This window comes from Arvicanthis niloticus, chromosome 4 (assembly GCF_011762505.2).
Source record: "Arvicanthis niloticus isolate mArvNil1 chromosome 4, mArvNil1.pat.X, whole genome shotgun sequence".
In the NCBI taxonomy this organism is placed as follows: Eukaryota; Metazoa; Chordata; class Mammalia; order Rodentia; family Muridae; genus Arvicanthis; species Arvicanthis niloticus.
Window position 1 is genome coordinate 115,338,944 of NC_047661.1, and position 23,851 is coordinate 115,362,794.

The window sequence follows — 23,851 nt, forward strand, 5'->3', positions numbered from 1 at the left end:
TGTGTGTGTGTGCCAGGTATGCTTTAGATTTAACATTTTCTTGGATAGAGGTATCCATTTCTTCTATTGTGTCTTCAAGATCTGAGAATCTCTCTTCACTCTCTTGTATTCTGTTGCTGAGGCTTACCTTTGGTGTTTCTGTTTGAGTTCCTAAATTTTTCATTTCCAGATTTCCCTCAGTTTGGGTTATCTTTATTGATCCGATTTCCACTTTGAGGTATTGAACGGTTTTATTCTATTCCTTCCAATGCATCTTCTCATAAGATTTCTTTTAAGCATTTTTCCATTTCCTATTTAAGGACCTCTATCATATTCATAAAGGCTATTTTAAGGTCTTTTTATTGTGTTTCCAGCTATGGTGCAATATTCAGAGCCTGCTGTGGTGGGGTTGCTGGGCTCCATTGCCCTGGCTGTTAATGTGTTTTTACAGTAGCATCTAAGCAGCTGGGTTTGGGAACATTGTACTTCTAGGTGCTAATATCTGGTCTTATCTTTGTTGGGTGGGTGTTTTGTTCCTTGGTTTCTGTCGGGGTCTCTGGTTCTTGTGGGTGGCTGTGTGTTATATGGTAGGGAATTCTTCTGGAATCCTGACAGGTGTGTCCATTGGGGGTTCCTGGTTAAAATGAGTTTCTAAGTATTGAATGGTGATACTTAGGAATGAGGATGTGCTAGGAGGTCAGGGAGTTCCCTGAAAGCAGGTGTTCCACCAGAATCTCCGCAGTCCTCTGGGAATGGGGTCAGAGACCACAGCAGAAAGCCTGTTACAGAGCTGCGTATGAGAATGGGTGACTGGACTTGGAGAGCTGAAAGGAGAGGTAAAGAACTGCAGGTAGTTTACCTACTTTTCTCACAAAGTTGATCTGCAGGTTTCCAGAGAGACTGGAATAAAGCATGAGTTGGGTGAAAAAAATTTGTAGGGAAAGATCTGTGTGATCTACTGGAAATGGGGCACAAAGAAATGGGGAGCAACAGTAGGTACTCTACTGTAGAGGTAGGAATGACACTGGGGGATTACACTTAGCAGGTGTAGGGAGAGGTAAAGACTTGTAGTTAGCCCACCTGCTTCTTTGGGTGTAATGACTTCTGGGTTCCCAAGAAATGCCTGCTGGGGCTGGGAGCTGGGATAAAATTGCACAAAAAGAATAGCTGTGTGCTCCCTTGTGTTTGGGCTGTGTTTGGATGGGGGTTGTGCGGGGGTGGAGTTGGGGAATACAGAGAGTGGTCTTCTACAGAGCTAGGGATGAAACTTGGGGGGCAGGGGATGAATTCAGAGCAGCTGGGTAAGAGGTGAAGTGTTAACAGTACTTGCTTCCCTGGTCCATTTGGCCTGTGGCTTCCCAGGGAGTGCCAGTTGACATTGAGATAAAGCAGTAAGTCGGGGGAGGGGAAGATCTGTGTGATTCACTGAAAAGAGGGTTTGAAGGGGGAGGCCACAGCAGGTGGTCTGCTGCAGAGCTGGAAATAAGACTTGAGGGCTGGATTTGGAGGAGTTGAGGGAACAGTAAGGAGCTACAGTTAGCCTATCTGCTTCCCTGGCTGGAGTTCAGAGCATCTATTCATTCCTAAGAAACTTTTATTTTTCTTCTTATTTTTAAAAGTTACTTAATCCCATTTATACAATGAGTCTTGTAACTAAAAGTTCAATTTGGGAATTCTCAGGTTTTGTGATGTGGTGGAGGTGGATTTTCATGATGTGAAAATCCTGAAAAATCACACCCAGTGGCCTTGAGTAACTGTCTTAAATCCAAACTTTAGGCAAATACAGAGAAAACAGAAAACAAACAGGTTAGAGATACAGACCCACACAACCTTTGCTCCTCCGCTGCCCTCAGTGGTCACGTGTGCAGCATTACGTTACATATGTATACAGCATTACAATGTTAAATATCCAGTAACAACTACAAGAGCACCTTAGAGGCTAGCAATGCCAACAAAATATTATTCTTGTAATATAACAACAAACTTTAAATATGAGGTTATCAAAATTGCTGACAAAGGAGCTCAACCATTGCATTTTATTAAGATAAAGTTTAAAATCTTTGTACTCAGAAGTTGATGCTATGATGGGTAAGGCCAACACTTGACCACATGGGATTACAAACAAAACATTTGTAAATAAAAAAGGCATTTGCAGTACAACTTCAGGAATTCAAACAAAACATTTGTAAATAAAAAAGGCATTTGCAGTACAACTTCAGGAATTCTACCCGATTCAGTAAAGGGATTCAAAAGCACTGTTACACAAGAAGTAAAAATCCAGAATTCTTTTAACATCAAAATCAACAGCTAGTAGGTAGTACTTAATCAAGTGCAGTCATTAGCATAGCATAAAAATTCCAATAACCCAGCCACACAAAAGAAATTCCCAAATGACCTCCACCTAACACACTAGGACATTTCAATTGACAAACTCGGATTTAAAGGACGTGAACTTAAAGGTAAGTATATGGCCCATGTCTTTATAAACTTAGAAAATGTTTAGAGAATACATTCAATGTACTACACTGGAATATACAATTTTACATTTTGAGGGTTTTCTTTTTTGTCCTACAGCCTACAGTTATACATATACATGTGTGTGTGTGTGTGTGTGTGTGTGTGTGTGCATATAAATATAAATATATAAGCTAAAATGTAGAAAATATAGAGAAGCACCTTGTTAATTAAACTTTAGAAGTAATGTCTCACACACTGCAAGAATTTCATCCAACATTTAGGAAATGCTCCTGTATGTTGTGATCAATGAACACTAAAACACAGGGATAAACACAACTTAGGACAGAATGTATTTTAATCAGTATCATTCCAAATTAATTTTTACTCCTATTCTAAATGTGAAGCAAAAGAGGCTAATCCAAGTCACTGGGTTAGATTCACCAAGGAAATAAACTTCACAATAAAAAGAAATTGGCTTTTTTGGGGGGAGGGGGTAGAGGGAAGGTTTATTTATTACACGTCCTGATCACAGTCCATCCCTGATAGAAGCTGAAGCAGGAACTCAGGCAGGGACCTCGAGGGAGGAACTGAAGCAGAGATCATGGAGAAATGCTGCTTACTGCCTTGTTCATGTTCACTTAACACAATATGACATTTCATAAAACCCAGGCCCACCTGTCCAAGGATGGCACTACCCACAGTGGACTGGGTCCTTCTACATCAATCATTAATTATGATAATGACCCACAGACTTGCCTACTAGAGTATTTTCTCAGTTGAGGTTCCCTCTTCTAGATGACTCTCCCTGGAGTTCGGCTGATAAAACCTAATAGCACACTCTAAGATCATTCTAGCCCACTGTTCTACACCATTGGGCTATACCAGATATTATACATAACTACTTCTCATATACACATAACACTTGGACTATGACGAGAATGATATATATCTTCTTTTAAAAACATAAAATAAGTATGGTTACTATGATAAAAGTTATTTAAAACAAAACATTCTTGTGTGTGTGTGTGTGTGTGTGTGGCCACTATTCAATGTGGGTTCAGAGAACATTCTTGGGAGTTGGTTCTCTCCTGGCACCTTTTGGAATCCAGAGAGAGATCAAGTCAGGTTGTCAGGACTGCTAGCACATACCTCTCTACTCACTGGGCATTCTAGTCAGCCCAACAACAATCTTTAAATCTGAGACAGGAAATACTTCAGAGACCTATTTTAGTCAACTGATTTAAGGACTACATTTAATACTTAATACTTAAATTCAGTAACAAACTCTTCAGTAAAGTACCAAAGGAATAAAGTTCTCTATGTCACAAAACAGCCCTCCCTTCAGCCAATGGTACCAGTAGAGAGATTAGAGAACGTTAGTGCCATTGTTTATTGAAAGAATATATTCAAATACATAGTGGCCATATGAATACATAAGGTCACATGAAAAAGCCATTGACTGTATATTAATACATTGAGAAGAAACTAATTCCTGGTGGCATGTTTATTACCTTTATTTTATAGCACAGTTTATGTTTAAGAAATTTAGTTTTATTACTTATCACCATTTAGAACTTTGTTTTAAAGTTGTAACAATCTTTCCATTCTATTTGTGTTTCTAACAAAACTGTATTAAGAAAAATATTAAGCCAGCCATGGTGGTATACACCATTAATCCTAGCACCAGGGAGGAAGAGGCAGTGGATCTCTATGAGTTTGAGGGCAGTGCGGCCCATATAGGGAGTTCTGGGCCATTCAGGGTTACACAGAGAGACTCTGTATCAAAATTAATCAACTAACCAACTGAAAAAGTATTCACCCTTTAAGCAGAGTTTCTGTCACTTACTGACTGGACATGCCTATTGTAACTGACAACCATGAACTGGCAGGTTCCCACACAAGGTGTTATTCTGATCTCTAAGTGGTTTGCTTAATAAATGTTTGTAGTTTCCAGGTACACATACACAGACTAAGTTTGTGGATAACATGAGAAATGTAACTTGTTTCCAGTGTCCCTCCTCCTGCTCTATCTAATAGGGAATATCTGCTAATACAAGAATAAAGAATTTATAGTGTTTCTAACTTATATAATGAAGGATTGCTTTTAAAGAGCACAGTTAGTTTTCCTCTCAGTACTGATTTTATTAATAAAACTTTAAGTAATATTAAAGGATCTAGTATCTGGATACTATATAATGAAAAGAATTATGTACCCCAAACTGTACTACTGATCATCTTTGACTTAAAATGGATGATGGAATGGATTCAGGAGGACCTAGCAGACCTTGACGTTTTGGTTTTTGCCCAAGCCACTGACGTCTCTTTTTGGATGCTGGGCATGAGAAGCAATAGACCACAGTGTTCTATTAGCTATGTGATCATGGTCTAAATAAGTGGAACTCTGAGGTGCTCAACAGGATGTTCAGTAGATTAAATGTATGAAGTGTAATGCCCACGTATGCCACTGTCAAGTTTATGATGGGCTGATTGGAATGTACTTCCTCTGCCCGTCAGAGAGCACCTGTGTTAACAGCTGGACAACTGAGCAAGAATACTTAGTGTTCTTAATCTGCAGCATTTTAGCAAGTGTTAACAAACCAGAAAAAAAATCATCAAAAAAATGATATAAAATATCTACAATTATAGATCTGAATTCCTCACTTAAAACTTGAGTTGGATCCAGATAAAAGAAGGCTACCACAGTTCCTCAAGCTGAATGCCAAATCCTTTACAAGCTTTTCTATCAAATCAATATTCAGATTATTTTGCAGGGCTATACAACTGGTATGTTGTTTGCCACATTAAAAAAATATTTATGGACATAGCCTCTCCCCCAGACTCCTTGGTAGTCTGCAAGTAGGAGATCTTTGTCACCCTCTCTTCACTCCCTCAGTTTTCTCGGACTACTTCAAGGATGAAATATGTGTGAGTGCATCTCCATCCAAGTTGGCCAGGCTGGTGTCCAGATCGGCAATGCCTGCTGGGAGCTCTACTGCCTGGAACATAGCATCCAGCCTAATGGCCAGATACAAAGTGACAAGACCATTGGGGGAGGAGATGGCTCCAACACTTTCTTCAGTGAGACAGGAGCTGGCGATCATATGTCCCGGTTAGTGTTTGTAGACATGGAACCTACAGTTATTGATGAAGTTCGCACTGGCACCTACCGCCAGCTCTTCCACCCTGAGCAGCTCATCACAGGCAAGGAGGATGCTGCCATTAACTCTGCCCATGGCCACTACACCATTGGCAAGGAGATCATTGATCTTGTCTTGGACAGGATTCAAAAGCTGGCTGACCAGTGCAAGGGTCTCCAGGGCTTTTTGGTTTTCCACAGCTTTGGCGGGGGGAACTGGCTCTGGGTTCACCTCCCTGAAGATGGAGTGGCTCTCTGTTGGTTACAGAAAGAAGTCCAAGCTGGAGTTCTCCATTTACCCAGCCCTCCAGGTTTCCACTGCTGTGGTTGAGCCCTACAATTCCATCCTCACTACCCACACCACCCTGGAGCATTCTGATTGTGCCTTCATGGTAGACAATGAGGCCATCTATGACATCTGTCGTAGAAACCTCGACATTGAGCGCCCAACCTACACTAACCTTAACTGCCTTATTAGCCAGATTGTGTCTTCCATCACTGCTTCCCTCAGATTTGATGGGGACCTGCATGTTGATCTCACAGAATTCCAGACCAACCTGCTACCCTACCCTCGTATCCACTTCCCTCTGGCCACCTATGCCCCTGTCATCTCTTCGGAGAAAGCCTACCATGAGCAACTTACAGTAGCAGAGATCACCAATGCCTGCTTTGAGCCAGCCAACCAGATGGTGAAATGTGACCCTCACCATGGTAAATACATGGCTTGCTGCCTGCTGTACTGTGATGATGTGGTCCCCAAAGGTGTCAATGCTGCCATTGCCACCATCAAGACCAAGCATACCACCCAGTTTGTGGACTGGTGTCCCACTGGCTTCGAGGTTGGCATTAATTACCAGCCTCCCACTGTGGTACCTGTTGGTGACATGGCCAAGGTCCAGAGAGCTGTGTGCATGCTGAGCAACACGACAGCCATTGCTGAGTCCTGGGCCTGCCTAGATCACAAGTTTGATCTGATGTACGCCAAGCATGCCTTTGTGCACTAGTATGTGGGTGAGGGCATGGAGGAGGGGGAGTTCTCTGAGGCCCATGAGGACATGGCTGCCCTGGAGAAGAATTATGAGGAGGTTGGGGCAGACAGTGCTGAAGGAGACGATGAGGGTGAAGGCTATTAACTCCATGGGCTGCAACTTTACACTGCTGTGCTCTTTGTTTTTGCGTGTATTTTAACTGTCCTAAACTGTCCATAAAGGTGTTTCCGATTTAAGTGGGAAAAAAATAATTATGATTTTTTAAAATTTTAAGTGACTTTTAGTAACTAAACCTATTTCTGTCACATTTAAATATGGTTTTATAATTATTATTCTAACATTTCTGGCTCTGCAATATACTTTTTACAACCCAGGCACTCTACTGTAAAAAGTCCTAATTGCTTCATCAATGGGTAAAAAAACAGGAATAGGCCATAGCTTAAAAGCATAGGCCTAAGCTAGTCTAATAATAAACCAGTAACTCTCAGTTATATACACAGTTTTATCAAGCAGTACAGAAATGCTTTTATTGAACAAGTAAATTCACAGTACAGATCTCCTCCTTGTATTTAGAAAACTGTTTCATTCCTTATTTATTGAACTTAAATCTTGATATACTGAAAGTCTCCTGACACTGACATAAGTATTTGAATGAATATACTGCATAGTGTCAATGCATTTTAGGATACATAATGAATACATAATTCAAAAAACTGCCTTCATGAGGATGCCTATGTTAAGAGTTTTCTGTGATCAGTTTCTATACTTTCTTATCTGAAAATTAAAAAAATAATAATATGACTGAAAATTTCTTCACCATGGATAAAAAGGTTAAATAATTGTGTTCAAAGAAACAATTCCTTTTTTTTTTCCTGCCAGAACAGAAGGGAGGTATTTAGCAAAGGGGTATGAACTAAGATTCAAAGGTAAACACATCTAAAAAGAAACTTCCCACTGAGTGATGACCTAAAGTACTTCCTGAGTTTCTTGGGTCTCAGTGACTCTTCTGGGTACTGGGTACACAGAATCAATGGTAAGTGATCTCCTGTCAGTAGAGAAGTTCTAGTATTCAAGTCTTTAAACAGACATTTTAAGTAAAACAGTAACTAATAGCACAAAACGATGCTTGATAGTAACACGGAAGGATGGATCAGCACTTGAGTTATAGCACTAGCATTACGTATCACTTTAAAGGGTGCTCAGGGCATGGGAGGAAGGATGAAGAGTAAGTGACCTTCGCCATGTCTCTTTAACAGTCTAAAAATAATTTCTGTTTATCTACCATGTTTTGAAAAAGGCACTTCTCTGTAGCTTTTGGAATAACATTATTTGCCCAATATTATGAGAATAAGTTAATATAGGTTCTCATAATATCTAAATTATTTCTCAAGCGTATTTACCATGAAAGCCGTCGTCTTAGAAAACACACAGTGCACCTGCACCCTGCTATACACTGTGATGCTCCACCACAGGCCTCATCATCTGCACCCTGCTACACACTGTGATGCTCTACCACAGGCCTCATCATCTGCACCCTGCTATACACTGTGATGCTCTACCACAGGCCTCATCATCTGCACCCTGCTATACACTGTGATGCTCTACCGCAGGCCTCATCATCTGCACCCTGCTATACACTGTGATGCTCCACCACAGGCCTCATCATGTTTTGGAGGTTCCTTCAGACATTTGTCTGTGTCTTGAGAAAGGGCGAGAGGCTGACACTAGGATGTCTTCCTCAACTGCTTTTCACTGTACCTTTTGAGGCAAGGTCCCTCACTAAACCAGGAGCTCCCCTTTTAGCTAGATGGACTGAACATTGAGCCCTCAAGCTCTGTCTCCTTTTAACGTGGGTGCTGGGGATCCAAACTCAGTCACCATGTGTGCCCTGCCAGCATTTCAGCTACCAGAGGAACGACTTCTCCAACTTACTTACTTTTTTTAAACATACATTTTAAAACAGCTTCCTCAAAAGACTAAAATTCCTAGTTTAGATGCATAAAATGTCTACTCTATCCAAAGCTGCAGTTTCTTTTGTGGCATTTTGAAATGTTCCATTTGGGATCTTTCTACTTTCCTGGGTTAATTCCCAAATGAAGTTAAAAAAAAAAAGGAAGCCACATGAACAACTGTAATGTAATTTCTTAATGTAGTTCAGATAGCTGTGTAATACAGTTAAACTCCAGATAGAAACTTCAAACTGAGTTTTTACCCAGATTCTGTTCTATTTCTATTTATGTTTAGAATCCTTCAAAATGGATTCAGCAAAGGTGAAAGAAAAAAGAAGTCACTGGCCATATGAACCTACCATTTTTAAGAAACATATTCAATATACAACTGCAAAACTTAAAATACCACAAGAAACAAATCACAGAAGGACCTCTGTTACGTGCCAAGAACATTCTAGAACTAGATCACTTATTCACATAGCATTTTACACAGAGGATGCTTTCAACATAAAAGCATTATGAAAACTTACTATCATTGCATGGGTGGATGCTCCTGTAATAAATAAATAATCACAGGCCGTGTGAAAGTTTGCCATTTGTTGCTAGGTCTTAAAAATGCCTTATATAGGAAAACAAATTATCTTAAAGATGAATTTCTACAATGAACTATTTACACTTACTCTGAACTTTGATATTCTAAAGCTCAGAATATTTATTCTTCTAAGTAAACATAGCAGCTATTTTTCTATCTAAACACAATGTTTGTTTAAAACTACTCTTGGTATTTAAAGTCATAAACATGAGCCTACTTTAACACTGTTTCTTTTTAAAATGTTCACAGCAAGAAAATGTCAACTATACCATACACTTGATTTTTACATTTAAGTATTACCATGGGCAACCTTCAAAGCCTACTTCCAGTTCTGCACCTCAGACTACTGTGTAATTTCCCAACACCGTAAAGTGAATTCTCATGTGCCACTTGTAAATCTGTTCAGTTTTCAAATAACTGCTGTATATTATAATGAAAATTATTTTAGAATTTCCCCCACAGATAAAGCAAGTGTTCAGTTTTGTTTACCATTCTCATTGCTATAGTTCATCAGCATGCCACAAAAGACAGTCAAGAGCTTCTCACTGGCGGGGTCTGTTCTACTGCACAGCGACCTTAAATGGTCAATTACAACCTGTGCACCACCTGCTTGGTCAACTGCACTTCTGCCCTCATCTGTAAAACAAAGAGTTAAATTAAAAATAAAATAAAAAGGAAACGTACCTTGCAATTTCAAATACAAAACATAACAGGGTTTGCTACTCTTCATTTAATAAATTGAAAATAAACCCAAGTGGAGTAACCAAATGTCTTGTTGAGAAATCAAACAGAAGGAAACCAAAACAAACATGACCATGGGAGTGGGATGGGGTAAGGAGACAATCGTTAGGAGGAAAACAACATCCTCTTGGTACAAAACAGGAGCCTGATGAGCGTCTGGGTGTTTTATGGTGAGAAAATTCACCCCCACCCCCAGTGAAACTGTTAAGATTGTTTTTTTAAAAGCAGGAACAAAATGATCTTTTCTTCTGAAGGGATAGGGTTCCTGATGAAGAGAACCCAGGGCCTCACACGCCCTAGGCAAGTGTTCTGTCACTGAGCCGTGCCCATAGCCTCCTGAGTAGTATTGTTTAGTGAAAGCCTTTGTTTCTTAACTCAGAAAGCAGTAAATATATCTTTCTATGAGTGTTTTTCAAAGTCCATTCATACAAAGAGTGGATGGGACACAGTGTAATTCTAGGTTACAGTATATAACTACGAAGTACTAGCCCCAGAGTCCAGCAGCGTTTTCTCTGATGCACAAACAGTCCTCTTGCTCTTGATCTGTCCTTTATTTCTCTTTATCCTCTCTTCCAGCTTACACCATTGCATTTCCACTTCTAAGTGGTGGTGAAGTGATGGTCAGACAGACTTGTAAAGCTCCAAGGCACAAGAGAACTGCCACTCAGCTGCTGGCATGCTGTGCAAACAGCTTTACAATACTTTCCAACCTTTGAAGACAGGAATGGAAAGTTAAAAGGATATGCTCCTTTTACAATCTGACCTCTCCATATAAAGGACAGTCAATAGACTAGTGCTGTCCAACAGAATCATGATGGTAATATGTGTAAGTCGTGTGTGTAATATGGATTTATGAGAACCACCTTAAAGAGTAAAGTAAGATAAGGAGTACATTTTAATATAATTTTATTCAACCAAATGTCTAAAATATCATCTTAATCTGTAATCAATGTTGTTAGTAAAATATTTACATTTTTCATAATAAATCTTCAAAATACATGTGTATTTTACCCTAGGAAGCAGCCTCAATTCAAGCTAACCATATTTCAGTGGGCTCAAGTACCAAACTGGCAACTGACTGCAGAATGGACAGTCTAGCTAAGGGACTAACAGAAGGGTCAGTACAAGAAGTGCACTTCACAGGGGAAAAGTGCCATGACATTACTAAATAAAAGGCTTTCTTTATTAATAAAAGTACTGGGCTAAGGCCATATATTTATACATGATGCTCAATCATTTGACTATATAAAACTGAAAAAAAAACATATACACACATATAACACGCTAGTTTCTTAATTTAAAAAATTAAGGAAGCAGGTTAAAATGGAACTCATTTTATTTTTTAAATTCCGTGCCATGTCATAATAGTTACAGAGATGCACAATGCTGAACAGTTACAACTGCAGAAAACTCTATGCCTACAGGGCTGAGAATGCTGTGTTCTTAGAGATTCTGTTTCAGGGCGAGGGAGATTGTTCAGTGGATAAAATACTCACCATGCAATTTGAGGCCTGGATTTAGATTCCCCAGAACCCACATAAACAGTAGGTAGGCATAGCAGCCCACCTGTAATTCCAGCACTCAGAAGGTAGGGACAGGGGATTCCCCAGGACAAGCTGGCTACGAATACTAGGCATACAGGTCAGCTCTGGGTTCAACTGAGAGATGCTGCCTCAATGAATAAGGTAGAGAACAATAGGGGAAGGTTCCCAGTATCTACCCCAGGCCTCCCCATGAACACATTATACAACTACACACAGTCACTCACACACATATCCCTTTGCTTTCCAGCCACTTGGAACCTATCACTTAGGAAGCTGAGGCAGAAGAACGTCAAGTTCTAACCAGCCTGCCTGCCAGAGCAAGACCCTGTCTTAAAGCAAAAAGTAAAGATATTTTCCAGTAACACCACCACCACCAAAAAAGTAAAACCTAGTCAATATGTATATGGATAGTATTTTAGAAAATGATTATTTATAGTTGATAATTTAAATATTTACTATATGGATATATAGTATATTCGACCAAACATTTACAAAACTCAAATAGAATTCGACTTCAGTTGCTGAGCAAATGTGAGCTTTCAAAATGTGACTTGTGTGTGCTTAAGCCATGGAAGAAATCTTTAAGAAAGCTAGTTTCAGCCCCAGTTCCCTAGTACACAAAGCAATGATGAGCCCATTTAATTGATTGTGAGACAGCGTCTCACTCTGTATCTCAGGCTGGTGTGGAGTTGGCTCACTCTATAAACAACCTTGGCCTTGAAATCCTAGCGATACTCCATCAGCTACCTGGGTACTGGTATTACCTGAGTCACCATGGCCGACCACAGTTCGCTCAAAGCAAAGCTGGCTCCGTATCAACAGAGTTCATTGGTGATTAAAAAAAAAAAAATCATCCAACAGCTCCTTCAGGCTGACCCTTTGGGCCTTTCCTTAGCAGCTCAACCCCACTCCTTTTTGACTCCCTACAACACTCTGAAACGTTCTCTACCAGAGAGTCCCAATGGTCACACTAGGCTGGGACTGGGGCAGGCAACCTGTCCTTTATTCCAGTCTCTCCAGAATTACTCTGAATCATGCTTCAGCCTGAGAAAAGTGCTGGATACAAGGAACATACCTCAGCATAATAAAGGAAATTAACAGCAAGTCTGTAGCATCCTAAATGGGGAGGAACTCAAAGAATTTCCACTAAAATCAGGAAGACAAGGCTGCCCACTCTCTCTCCATACCTATTCAATATAGTTCTTAAAGTCTTAGAGCAAAAAGAAAACTGGATATCAAGAAGGAAAAAAAATCAAATTTATTTGCAGGCAATAAAATTTTACACCTAAAAGACCCTAAAGACTCCATTAGGAAACTCCTATAGCTGATAGGCACTTTCAGCAAGGTAGCAGGGTAGAAAATAAACAGAAAAATCAGTAGACTTCCTATATACAAATGACAAACACTGAGAAAGGAATCAGGGAAACAGTACCTTTCAAAAGAGTCTCAAGACCATACATATATAAATAACCAAGGAGAAGACTTTTATAATGAAAAAATTTAAGATATCGAATAAAAAAATTGAAGACACCAGAAGATGGAAAGACACCTTCTAAGTTCAGGGATGGGAAAGATTAATACTGTGGGAAATGCTTGCCATCCTCAACAAAATTCAAACAAAACTCTTCACAGAAATTTAAAATGAGAATCAACTTCATATGGAACCACAAAAAACCCAGGATAGCTAAAACAAATAAATACTTAATAATGTAATAAAATACATGGATAATAAAATAACTGCTGCAGCAGGCATTGCCACCCCCAACCTCAAACTATACTATGAAGCTATGGTAATCAAAACAGCATAGTATTCGCCTAAAAAAGATGATCAATGGACTCAAACTGAAAATATAGACATAATTCCACACACCTATGGATCCTGATTTTTGACAAAGAAACCAAAAATACAAACTCAAGAAATGGCAGCACCTTTAACAAATGGTGCTGGTCAGAGTAGAGGGCTGCATACGGATGCATGCAGATAGATCCATGTTTGTCACCCTGCATGGAACTCAACTCTGAAAGGTTCAAGGATGTCAGCACAAGACCAGTCCTCAGTCTAGTCAAAAAGATGGAGAACAGGCTCCAACTCCTGGACTTTCTGAGCAGGGCACCAAGAGCAGAAACATTAAGACCAACAGTTAATAGGTGGAAACTCGCGAGGCTAAAAAACTTCTGTAAACGACACCATTGTCATTGGACATAGCTGTAGCCTACAGAATGAGAAAAGGTGTTCAAGAGTTATGTATCTGATAGAGGGTTAGTATCTAGAATATACAAAGAACTAACAAACAACTACCTCCAAAACCCAGAACATCAAGAAAATAACTTAAAAATGGGACACAAAACCAAGGAGATTTTAAAACTGGCGTACAGAAGAACTAAAAAGAGATTTTTCAAAAAAAAAAAAAATCAAACACAAACGTCTGAAAAGTACTTAAATGTTCAACACTCTAGGCTATCATGGACATGAAAATTAAAGCCACTTTGAGATCTCATCTTACATGGTCAGAATGGCCAAGCTCAATAAAACAAACGACAGCACATGCTGGCAAGGATGCCAGAAAAGGGCGACACTTACTCTCTGCTGATGGGAGTGCAAACTTGTACAGACACTATAGAAATCAGAGTGAAGTTTCCTCAAAAGCTCACAACAGATCTACCAGAAGATCTTGGGCATGCACCCAAAGGCCCCTGCACCCAAAGGCCCCTGCACCTCAAGGCCCCTGCACCTCACTCCGGAAGCACATGCTCATCCGTGTTCACTTCTGGGTTACACGATGGAGTATGACTTGGCTGTTTAAAAAATGAGAGTCACAGATAAATGGATGAATCTAGAAAATAATCATCCTTAGTGAGGTAACCCAGACCTTGCCCCCAAACCCCAAAAAGCAAATATTGCATGTTTTCTCTAATATGCAGATGTTAAATCTTAAGCTTCCCATGTGTCCTACACACTGAATAATGAGAGGTTGGGTTTGGAGTAATGGACTAGGAAGTAGGAGAGGCTCTCCAAAGAATGAGGAAATAGGTTTATAAAATAAAACCTATAAATAGGTTTATACAAAGGAAACAGGAAACCAGAATTGTAGGATTAAAAGGGAGGGGAAGAGAGAGCAGGCTAGAGGAAGGGATATGGGGAGGGACAACCAACACTGAAGGCCTCACAGAAAACATGGCAGTAATGGGGAGAGACAATGCCTCGACTAGACATCTTATGCTCCAGTTCCAGGAATGGGCTACATTTAGTTGAGTTGTTGGTCAGAAGGCTCTCATGGAATACCCAAACATCACAGGCTATATTGCCAAGTCTATTGATTGCCCTCTACAACCTGATGGTAAGACTCAGCTGCTGAAGGCAACACTTACTTATGAAGAAGTCAAGCTGGTGCCTAACTACCCAGAAGCTTCACCTCCTGACCAGCATTCATGGTGCCAGTCATTCAAGAGACTCTTGACACTGTGGAAGGAGAAAGGTAATCATCAGCACCACCCAGCTACAACTCCTGCTACCTACAACAGCCGGCTCTCTGCAGGATACCCTGGTGTAGCGGTGACACAGCTGTTACGCCATTAACTAAACACTTTTATACAAGATTTAAGACCCACCCCCACACTCAACACAGCCAAGTGGCTGGAACCTAGACTAGATAGATCAGTATCTACAGGAAAACCCACTAATGTTCTTCTGCTAAAGGAGCATGGCAATGATGTGACTTCTAATACGGTAGTGCTGTACCCACATCCATGCCTTGTTCAGCCCTCACCAGAGAAGCTTCTTGAAGTTGGTAAGAATTAACTGACAGACATCTACAGCTAGACAAAATGCACAGTGAGAGACTTTGAAGCACCCAATCCTAAATGGGATGTCTATATTCCCTTCTAGGCTTAAAGATGTATGCAGAAGAGGCAGAAAGATTAAAAGAGCCAGAAGAGGTGTGTAACTCCAACAAAACAGTGTTTTCCAGACATAACAGGACTGGTGCACAGATGAACACAGAGACTGTGGCAGCATGCACAGGACCTGTGAAGACTCAAGTTAGATGAGGGCCCATACTTAACCAAGAAGAATTTGCAACTGATACCTTCCAACAACTGCAAAGTCAGTTCGTTCTAATGTAGTGTCATTGGGAGTATCAACTACCCCAGCATAGGCCTCACGCCCAGGAGTCACACAAAATAAACTCCGTAATTTTTTATGGATTTTTTGGGTTTTGTTTCAATTTTAACATTTTTGTGTCATGTTTGTACATATATATATATATATATGTATGTATGTGTATATATATATATAATTAGTATATATATTAATTATAATTTACATCTTAATTCTTCATAATTATGAGATATAAAGCCACTGGAGGAATCCACCAACACCTGTGAACCTAACTTTATTCTTTAATGATAATATGTCATAGAATATAGTTTTCAGTTCCCAGATGATAATTGTTTCATATTAACACTGTCTAAGAGCAAAAAGTAAAGGAACTGTACTTCTAATACCTTTCTGTGACCAAAAGCAAAAAACAATAAAACTTGAATGTCACGATTATGTCTCACAGATGTTGGTGGTTTGTTTTCAAGTATGAGTTATACAGAGTCTAAGAGACTGAGGATGTTTCCTTTTTCCGTCCATCAGCTATAAAATGCAGCCATCTCTCATGAGCGCAGTCATGAAGTGTGTGACTTTCCATGTTTCGCTCATTTCACACAGTATATACACTGCCTCACAGCCTCATGACTGGCTAGTATTCTTGTGGATAAAATATGGATGTACTGTCTATGTGCACTGCACAAAGAATAAAATACTGCACTATACCTGCTCTGGGCTACACATTGTATTGCAGACCATAGCTAGTGCCTTAGTGACATCAGGCAATAGTCTTTGACTTCATGTTATTTGGATCAGCCAGTTATTAAACCAAACATTTGTACTATGTGGGGTTATTTGTTTTTACTATGTCAGTTAAACAGATGAGAGCTAGAGGCATCAAATTAGGAAACTTAATAAGCTTATAATTAAGTAAACATCATAACTGCAGTGATATTATAAAAAGCACAGCAGAAAATCCCAAGACTGCGAGAGAAATAAACAGTAAGAACTATTCAGTCTTAAAAACATTCATCTATAAACTTTGTTTAAAATTACTGAGAAAAAATAAAATTATTGTAAAAAGTGTACATATAAGGTGATACTTGATCCAATTATTTTATTTGCAATCAAGTTTTAGCAAGTAAAAAGCACTTGTGCATGTGTGTTTATGTGTGTGCCCACATGCATGTATGGCTTCATATGCACTTAAGTGTGGAGACCTGAGAGCAATCTTGGAGTCGTGCACCTTGTTTTGAGAGGATCCCGCACTGCGACCCTGTGCTTACGTAGTAGATGAGTCTGGTGTATGTTAGTTTTCTATAGCTATAATAAAAGACCATGAACAAGGAAAGTTATAGAAAGAAGGGTTTATCTGAGTTTCCATTTCCAGAGGGAAAGGACTCCATTTCCATGACAACAGGTAAGTGCTGCAGCAGGCAGGCTTGCTGACTCCAGTGGCCAAGAACTCACTGTTTGTTCTGGAGAAACAGGGAAGGGTGCACAGCTTCTGAAGCCTCCTCAAAGCCTGCCCCTAGCAACATATTTCTTTCAGCAAGGACACACCTCCTAACCTCCTTCACCTATCCCAAAAACTCCACCAACTGGGGACAACATATTTAAGTGTCCAAGACTATGGGGACACCTCATTCAAAGCACCACAGCCAGAGAGCCAGCAGGCCCCAGGGATGTCCTGTATCCATCTCCCTCATGTTGGATTACAAGCCAATACTGCTGGACCTGCATCCTCATACCCATTTCCTTAGGTTTCCCAGAGACAAGTCACCCCAAAGTCAGTAGGAAGTAGCTAAAGACCATGACCACATTCCGTACTCCCTGCCCTTCTCCATCTGTTCCCATGGCCCTCCCACATGTTCCTGGTTGGCCTCTCCTCTCCCTCCCTCCCCACAGCCCAGCCTCTCTCTGTGTCTACTCCCTCCCCATGCCCTAAATAAACTCTATTCCATCCTATATCCATCATAATGCTGGTCCCTCAGGGGGAAGGGATACCTCAGCACGGGCCCACCAGGGCACCCCTCCCACCTCACCACACCTGGCTCCACCAAAACATATCCTGGTCTCTTCTCTTGTTTATAAAACACAACAAATACCACCAATTTACATAGGTGCTGGGGACTGAACTGGTCCTTATGTGTGCCGGTCATTTTACTAACAGACTGCCTCCCCAGCTCCAAGGAGTTTCTTTTACACATTCAGTGTCTTGTGTTTATAAATGCACTGCCTTATCCACTGTGTTTTAAACAAAAGTATCTGCACATAAACTCTGCAGGATATAATGACACTAGCTCTGTACATGCTGTGTGTGTGCTATAGAGCACAGAACTGCAGACAGATACTTTCGAAGTTACTGATAGCCAGAACGGAAACTAGGCACTGGGAAACTTATATGCAAATACCTCTGATTCTGAATATTTTTTAGAGCTAAGAACATAGTGACTGGTAAATTAAGAAACCATAATTCATAGCTTTTGCTTTTTGTTTTAACTCACACTTGGCTTAAAGAAGTCATCACAATTAAATGTCACTAAGTAGAATTTGGAAAGTCTGGAGTCTAGTTTCATGTTCTCTTAGTAAGCATCTTTTTAAAGAAGTGTTTTCCTTTCCCATTTAATTTAGAGAAGATGATAGCACTTGACTCTTTACTGATTTTGTGTAGCATAGGCTGGGCTTTACCAGCAATCCTTTTGTCTCCATGGTCTCAGTCCTGGAGTTACATGCATGTGCCACCACACACAGTGGTGATGATAACTGTGCTGTTTAGTTTTCAGCCACCAATTGAGCAGATATTTTAAAAGATTAATTTCTGAAAAGTTATCTGGTCCCCTTTTAAGAAATCATTTTAGGACATCCAATATGAAGTCATCCAACAACAGTCTAAACTGCACATGACGCACAGAGTTGACTGACACATTATTTCATTAGTTCAGGGCTCAAAGTGGCACAACACCGTAACAAGTCTGTACACTAATATGGAAATTCAGTAGAGTGCAGTGTGAGGTGTACACTGTCCAGGTTATAGAGGACACAGAGGTGGAGCTATGCAAGCCACAACGCAAATCCTTCCTACTTCACAGAGAAAACAAAAGACTTGAGGAGAATAACAGTGGTGACCGTTTTTAGATGCAATTTCCACCCAATTTAACTATTTCTAGTTCAGTTATAGCTAATAGTAAATAAAAGAAAGTGAGATGGTTTACTTTAAGCAGATCCTAAGACATTTCAATTAAGGAGAATTGTAGGTGTGCTGTCATCAAGTAAGGTCTCTGAAGAACCTAATGAAAATACTGGAACCCTGTTACTATTCCTCATTGCTAGAAAGAGCATTTTTTTCTCTTTTTTCCTTTTGTTTAAACTCAAAATGTTAAGAATTTCAGTAAGAATTTAACACTAGGAAAATTATTATTCCCAACATAAAATAATTAAAGTGTAGCCTCCCCATGCTAATGAGCTTTACACAGTATTTTACCTTTACACAGTATTTCAGCACCTATCAGTGCCCTGGTCTGGAAGGGGAGCAGGAAGGAAGCGGTCACATTGAGTTGATATTAGCTATGGGGCTTCTTGCTTCTCTCTTTCCCTACTGTGTCTACCTCCATGGTGGATATACAGAAAGAACCTAATGTGTGCTGACTCTATGTGTCTGCTAACAGGAAGCAAACGTTCGAGTTCTGCTACTTTCAGCTTTTAAGTCACTGATCATTGCAAGTCAAATTCTATTTTTTTTTTTAAAATAATTTTTCCTAGACACAGTCATGGTAAATTAGGAATTCTTTTTTCAAGAAAGGAAGGGAAATGACTTTTTATGCTGAGCTAGGAAAAATAAACAGAATAAATGCTTGATATCAAACCAAGTCCTAGCTTACTCATATTAATCTGTCCTGTTTACTACCGTGGTGACAGCAGCAAGAACAGGAAAACAGGAGGGTTTGGTTTGTATAATGGGAACAACAAAATAAACCCAGTTCAACTCTTGAGTATATTTGAGTTGACCCAACAATCCACGGTAAAAGAAAACGGGCTCCTGTCCAGAGATTAAATGTCAGTCACCATATCTACCTACACCATCACCAAAACATTCAAGAGCAAGAAGGTAAAGGAACAAAGAACAGCTCAGATGATCAGAAAGCAGCTAGGAAGCTTGTAGACTTCAGGTCTAAGCCTTTCACTTAGAAGACATGGCTGATAGGATTAGACCTAAAAGAGGAGCCAGCTCTACCCACGCTGTCTACAAGGAGCCTACCTGGAGTAGAAGAACACTCCACAATATTAGTAAAGGTTGGTTAAAGATACACACTAAACAAATGAAAGCTAGTATGTCTATACTACCAGACATAGATATCAAAACAGGAATTAATATCCCAGTTAAAGAGCAATATGGGATTAATCCAAAACACACAAGCATGTAAAAAAAAAAAAAAAAAAAAAACCCCAACCAACCAAACAAAAAACTACAGAACTTCAAAATGTATACAATGAAAATGAACAGAACTTGGAGAGCCAGGCCATATCCACAATTACAGAACAGGTGCTTACTGCTGAACCCTTTTATCAAGATACTGAACACACACGAGTGCTGAGAGGCTTTGCTTTCAGAGTTTCTACTCTACTGAGATAGAGCAGTAAACATACAAAGGCTTTAATAATTATTATGTTATACATAAGAATATACATATTTTCTGAAGGGATGAATGGAAGAAACAGTCTTTTTTTTTTTTTTTTTTCTGAGACAGGGTTTCTCTGTGTAGTCCTGGCTGTCCTGGAACTCACTCTGTAGACCAGGCTGGCCTCGAACTCAGAAATCCGCCTGCCTCTGCCTCCCAAATGCTGGGATTAAAGGTGTGCGCCACCACCGCCCATCAGAGAAACAGTCTTAACTAAAACTTTATAGGAATAAAATTTTTATAATGTAAGTATAGTTACCTAACATCTTTAAGTAATAAATCTATGAGCATCTGTAGATTTGTATGTAATTAAATTGTTACTTCTACCTCATCTATAATCTAAGTTAAATAATATTTAATAGGAATAACTTTCCTTATCGGAGATACTGATAGCAACATGTGCCGAATAGTCAGTTTAACGTGGTATCTCAGAAAATTATGACAAATTAGTATTTAATCTCTTACACTAATCAAAGATTTTGTGCAAGTCTTGTATTTCATGTAGTAAATTATACACTGTGAACACAAATATAATCAGTTCAATGTTTTATTTGGGTAAAGGGGAGCAGGAAGTACAAAGACAGACCCATGGTCATGTTTCTCAAAATGACATTAAAGCTTGAATATAAAAAGAAGTGTGTTCATGTGTAGATTTTGGCTAGTGAAAACACACACACATACACACACAAATCAAAAGAATTTAAAGTATGCAACTGATAAGCTTTGAGATTTCTATATAATCAAGAAATCATCACTGGTCAAAACACTGGCTATTTCCATCGTAACCGACTGATTGCTCCTGTTCGTTTGCGGGCTGTCTCCCCTTTGGCTTCTGGTTCCAGGAATCACTGTTTTCTGTCGCTACAGATTATTTGGCTTTTTATAGAAATGGATTCTTACATTACATGAGCTGTTATGTCTATGGACTGCACAATCCATCTGTGTCTCTGTGTTAGCCTATTCTCAATTGTAACAGATTATCTGAGACTGGGCAATTTAGAATGATAAGAGCTTGCTCTTGCTCAGGACTCTGAAGGTATTAGAGCATAGTTATGGGATCTAACCAGCATCTTGTGACGGCCTTCCACGGACAACGGGAAGGAAAAGAACAAGCATGAAGGAGAGAAGGGAAAGAGAGATCAGACGCTTTACCAGCCTACTCCTGAAATAACTCCCCTCACATTTATTTACAAATGTAGTAGATGCTTCCTGGTCATTAGGACAGACATGCAATGAGGAAAAGAAGAAGGTCCTAGGCAATGCAGACAGGGGAATCACAGCCTCATGTGTGAAGTAAACACCTCCAAATTCCCTCAAGCTTTACTTGATTCATTCCCAAACCATATAAATTACAAAAAAGCATCAGACCTACTACACTGTAAATCTATACATCTCGTAATTGGTTTGAAAATAGTCCGATTGTATAAATTATGATTTTAAAATTCAGGGCTAGGAAAAAAATACGAGTTGAGAAATAAGATCGTAGAAACAAAGGAGATTTTACAATGCAGAAATAAACAACTGGACCATTGTGCAAGGGTGATAGAACTGGATTCACTCCAGAATTCATTATTTCTTTTCACCAGGCTTGACTGTCAACCAATTTTAACATCAAAAGCAAGTTTTTGAAAAAAAAAATACTGACTTTCACTGACTTATGAACTCATGAAATACATACCAATTGGAAAATAAGTCATCACTACTCTTTTCCTTCTCACAAAGAATTACATAATATTGGATCTAAGTAAGGTGAAATTATACTGATATGTTTCTTTCTTTTCTCCTTTTAGTGAAAACAGATCTGTTTTCCCTCAAATAATATATCCTGGTCATGGTTTCCCCTCTTACTTTTCCCTATATCCTCCAAACGCGCCCCCCCCCCCCCCCCAGATCAACTCCTTTTCTGACTGCCATGAGGAACAAACAAGCTTATAAGGGATAATGATAAGTGAAATACGATGTAACAATATAAAATATAAGATAAAACTAAGCTAACACATTGGAATGGACAAAGCAAACAAACAGAAGAAAAGGAGCCCAAGAGAAGGCATAAGAGTCAGAGACCCACCCATTCACATTTGTGGAAATCCATTAAAAACACTAACTACACCAGGGCCATAAACCTGGCGCAGACATGAACATGGCCTGTGCATACTACCTCTGTCTCTGTGAGTTCAAACAAACTTTGATCATCTTGATTTAGAGGGCCTTGTTTACTTGCTGTCCTCCATCCTCTGTGGCTCTTACAGTTGTTCCTTTTCTTCTTCTGCAGGGTTTGCTGAGCCCTCAGAGGAGGAATTTAACGCGACATGCCATATAGGATGGACTGTTCCAAGTTCTCTCAGTCTCTGCATGCTGTGTGGTTGTGGGTTTCCATATTTATTTCCATTTGCTACTAGAGGAATGATGACTTTCCAATGATGGCTGAGCAAGGAACTGATCTATGATTATAGCAGGATGTCATTAGGACTCATTTATTGTTGTCTATTTTGGTTTTAGGTAGAGTAGTAATATCAAGTTTTATCCTAGGTCCCTGGGCTATCAAGTGCCTATAGTCAAGCAGTGTTGCACTGGGTTCCATCTGAAGGAATGGCCGTAAGTCAAAGCAGGTGTTGGTTGCTTCCATAAGCTTGTGCCACCATTGCATTAGCATACTTTCCAGGCAGCACACTATTGGAGATCAGATAGTTTGTGGCTGGATAGATGTTTCCTTTCTCTTTTATTACCTTACACAGTACCTTACTGAACCAAAAATGCTAAAATAGGGGTGAAGACTGTAGGAACCAGCTTGACTTCTCCTTGGTCAGTGAGATGTATAAGAGCTGTCTTCAGTCTGTAGAAAGCTACGTATAGTCTTGACAATGCTCTGGGTTGGTGGTGGATTCTCATGGGACTCCTTTGGTCAACAACTCAGATATAACCTAATCCAGGGACTAGAAACTTCACTTGGTGACAAGAGATGTCCAGTTGGGGCTCTGTCCCCTCTATTATTTGAATATCCATAATTCTTATCACCTTTATATATGTATGTATGTGAAGCTTCTATTCTATTGGGCTTCTATCCAGCCCCTCAAAGTGCCAGAGTTTTAACTGTCTTTCCCATACTCCCTCCATCACTCCCTCTACTCTAACACTCCCACTCCTCCCGAACCAGCCGCCTCCATCCAGAACAGTCTACTCTACTTCCCTTTCCTGATGAGATCTATCTTTCCCCTTTAGTACTTACTGTATACCTAATGTCTGTGGTTCTATGGGCTACAGATTGGATTTCACTGATTTAACAGATAAAATCCCCATGTAAGTGAATGCATCATTCTGGGTCATTCTAGATGATTTCTCCCACTCTATCCATCCATTTATTTGCAAATTTCATGATGCCACTTTAAAAAATGGGTAAATAATACTCCATTATGTAAATGTCCCACACTTTCTTTATCCACTCTTGAACTGAGGGCCATCTGAGTTATTCTGAATAGAGCGGTAATGGACATGGTTGAACAAGTATCTTTGTGGTAGAATGAAACACGCTTTGGCCATATGGCAGAGTAGTACAGCTGGATCTTGAGAAAGATCAGTTCAACTCTTCCCAGGGAACCACTTCACTAATTTCCAAAGTTGTACAAGTTTGCAGTCCCTCCAGTAATAATGAATGTGTGTCCTTTATTCCTTATTCACACCAACCTGAGCTATCA

General features: G+C 39.7%; 1 protein-coding gene and 1 pseudogene across 7 annotated transcripts in view; one reads left to right on the forward strand and one right to left on the reverse strand.

The window, feature by feature from the left end:
• Positions 1-23,851, reverse strand: part of Rap1gds1 (Rap1 GTPase-GDP dissociation stimulator 1) — a 134,913-nt gene that overhangs the window by 37,223 nt on the left and 73,839 nt on the right. For 4 of the 7 annotated variants that reach the window (XM_034501124.2, XM_034501123.2, XM_034501129.2 and 1 more), the window contains one exon: positions 9,592-9,738. The exons of the other annotated variants lie outside the window; for them this stretch is intronic. In XM_034501124.2, coding sequence (XP_034357015.1) covers positions 9,592-9,738 — 147 coding nt within the window. The remainder of the gene's footprint in view (positions 1-9,591; positions 9,739-23,851) is intronic. 7 annotated transcript variants of the gene reach the window in all.
• Positions 5,358-6,705, forward strand: LOC117707668 (tubulin alpha-1C chain pseudogene; annotated as a pseudogene).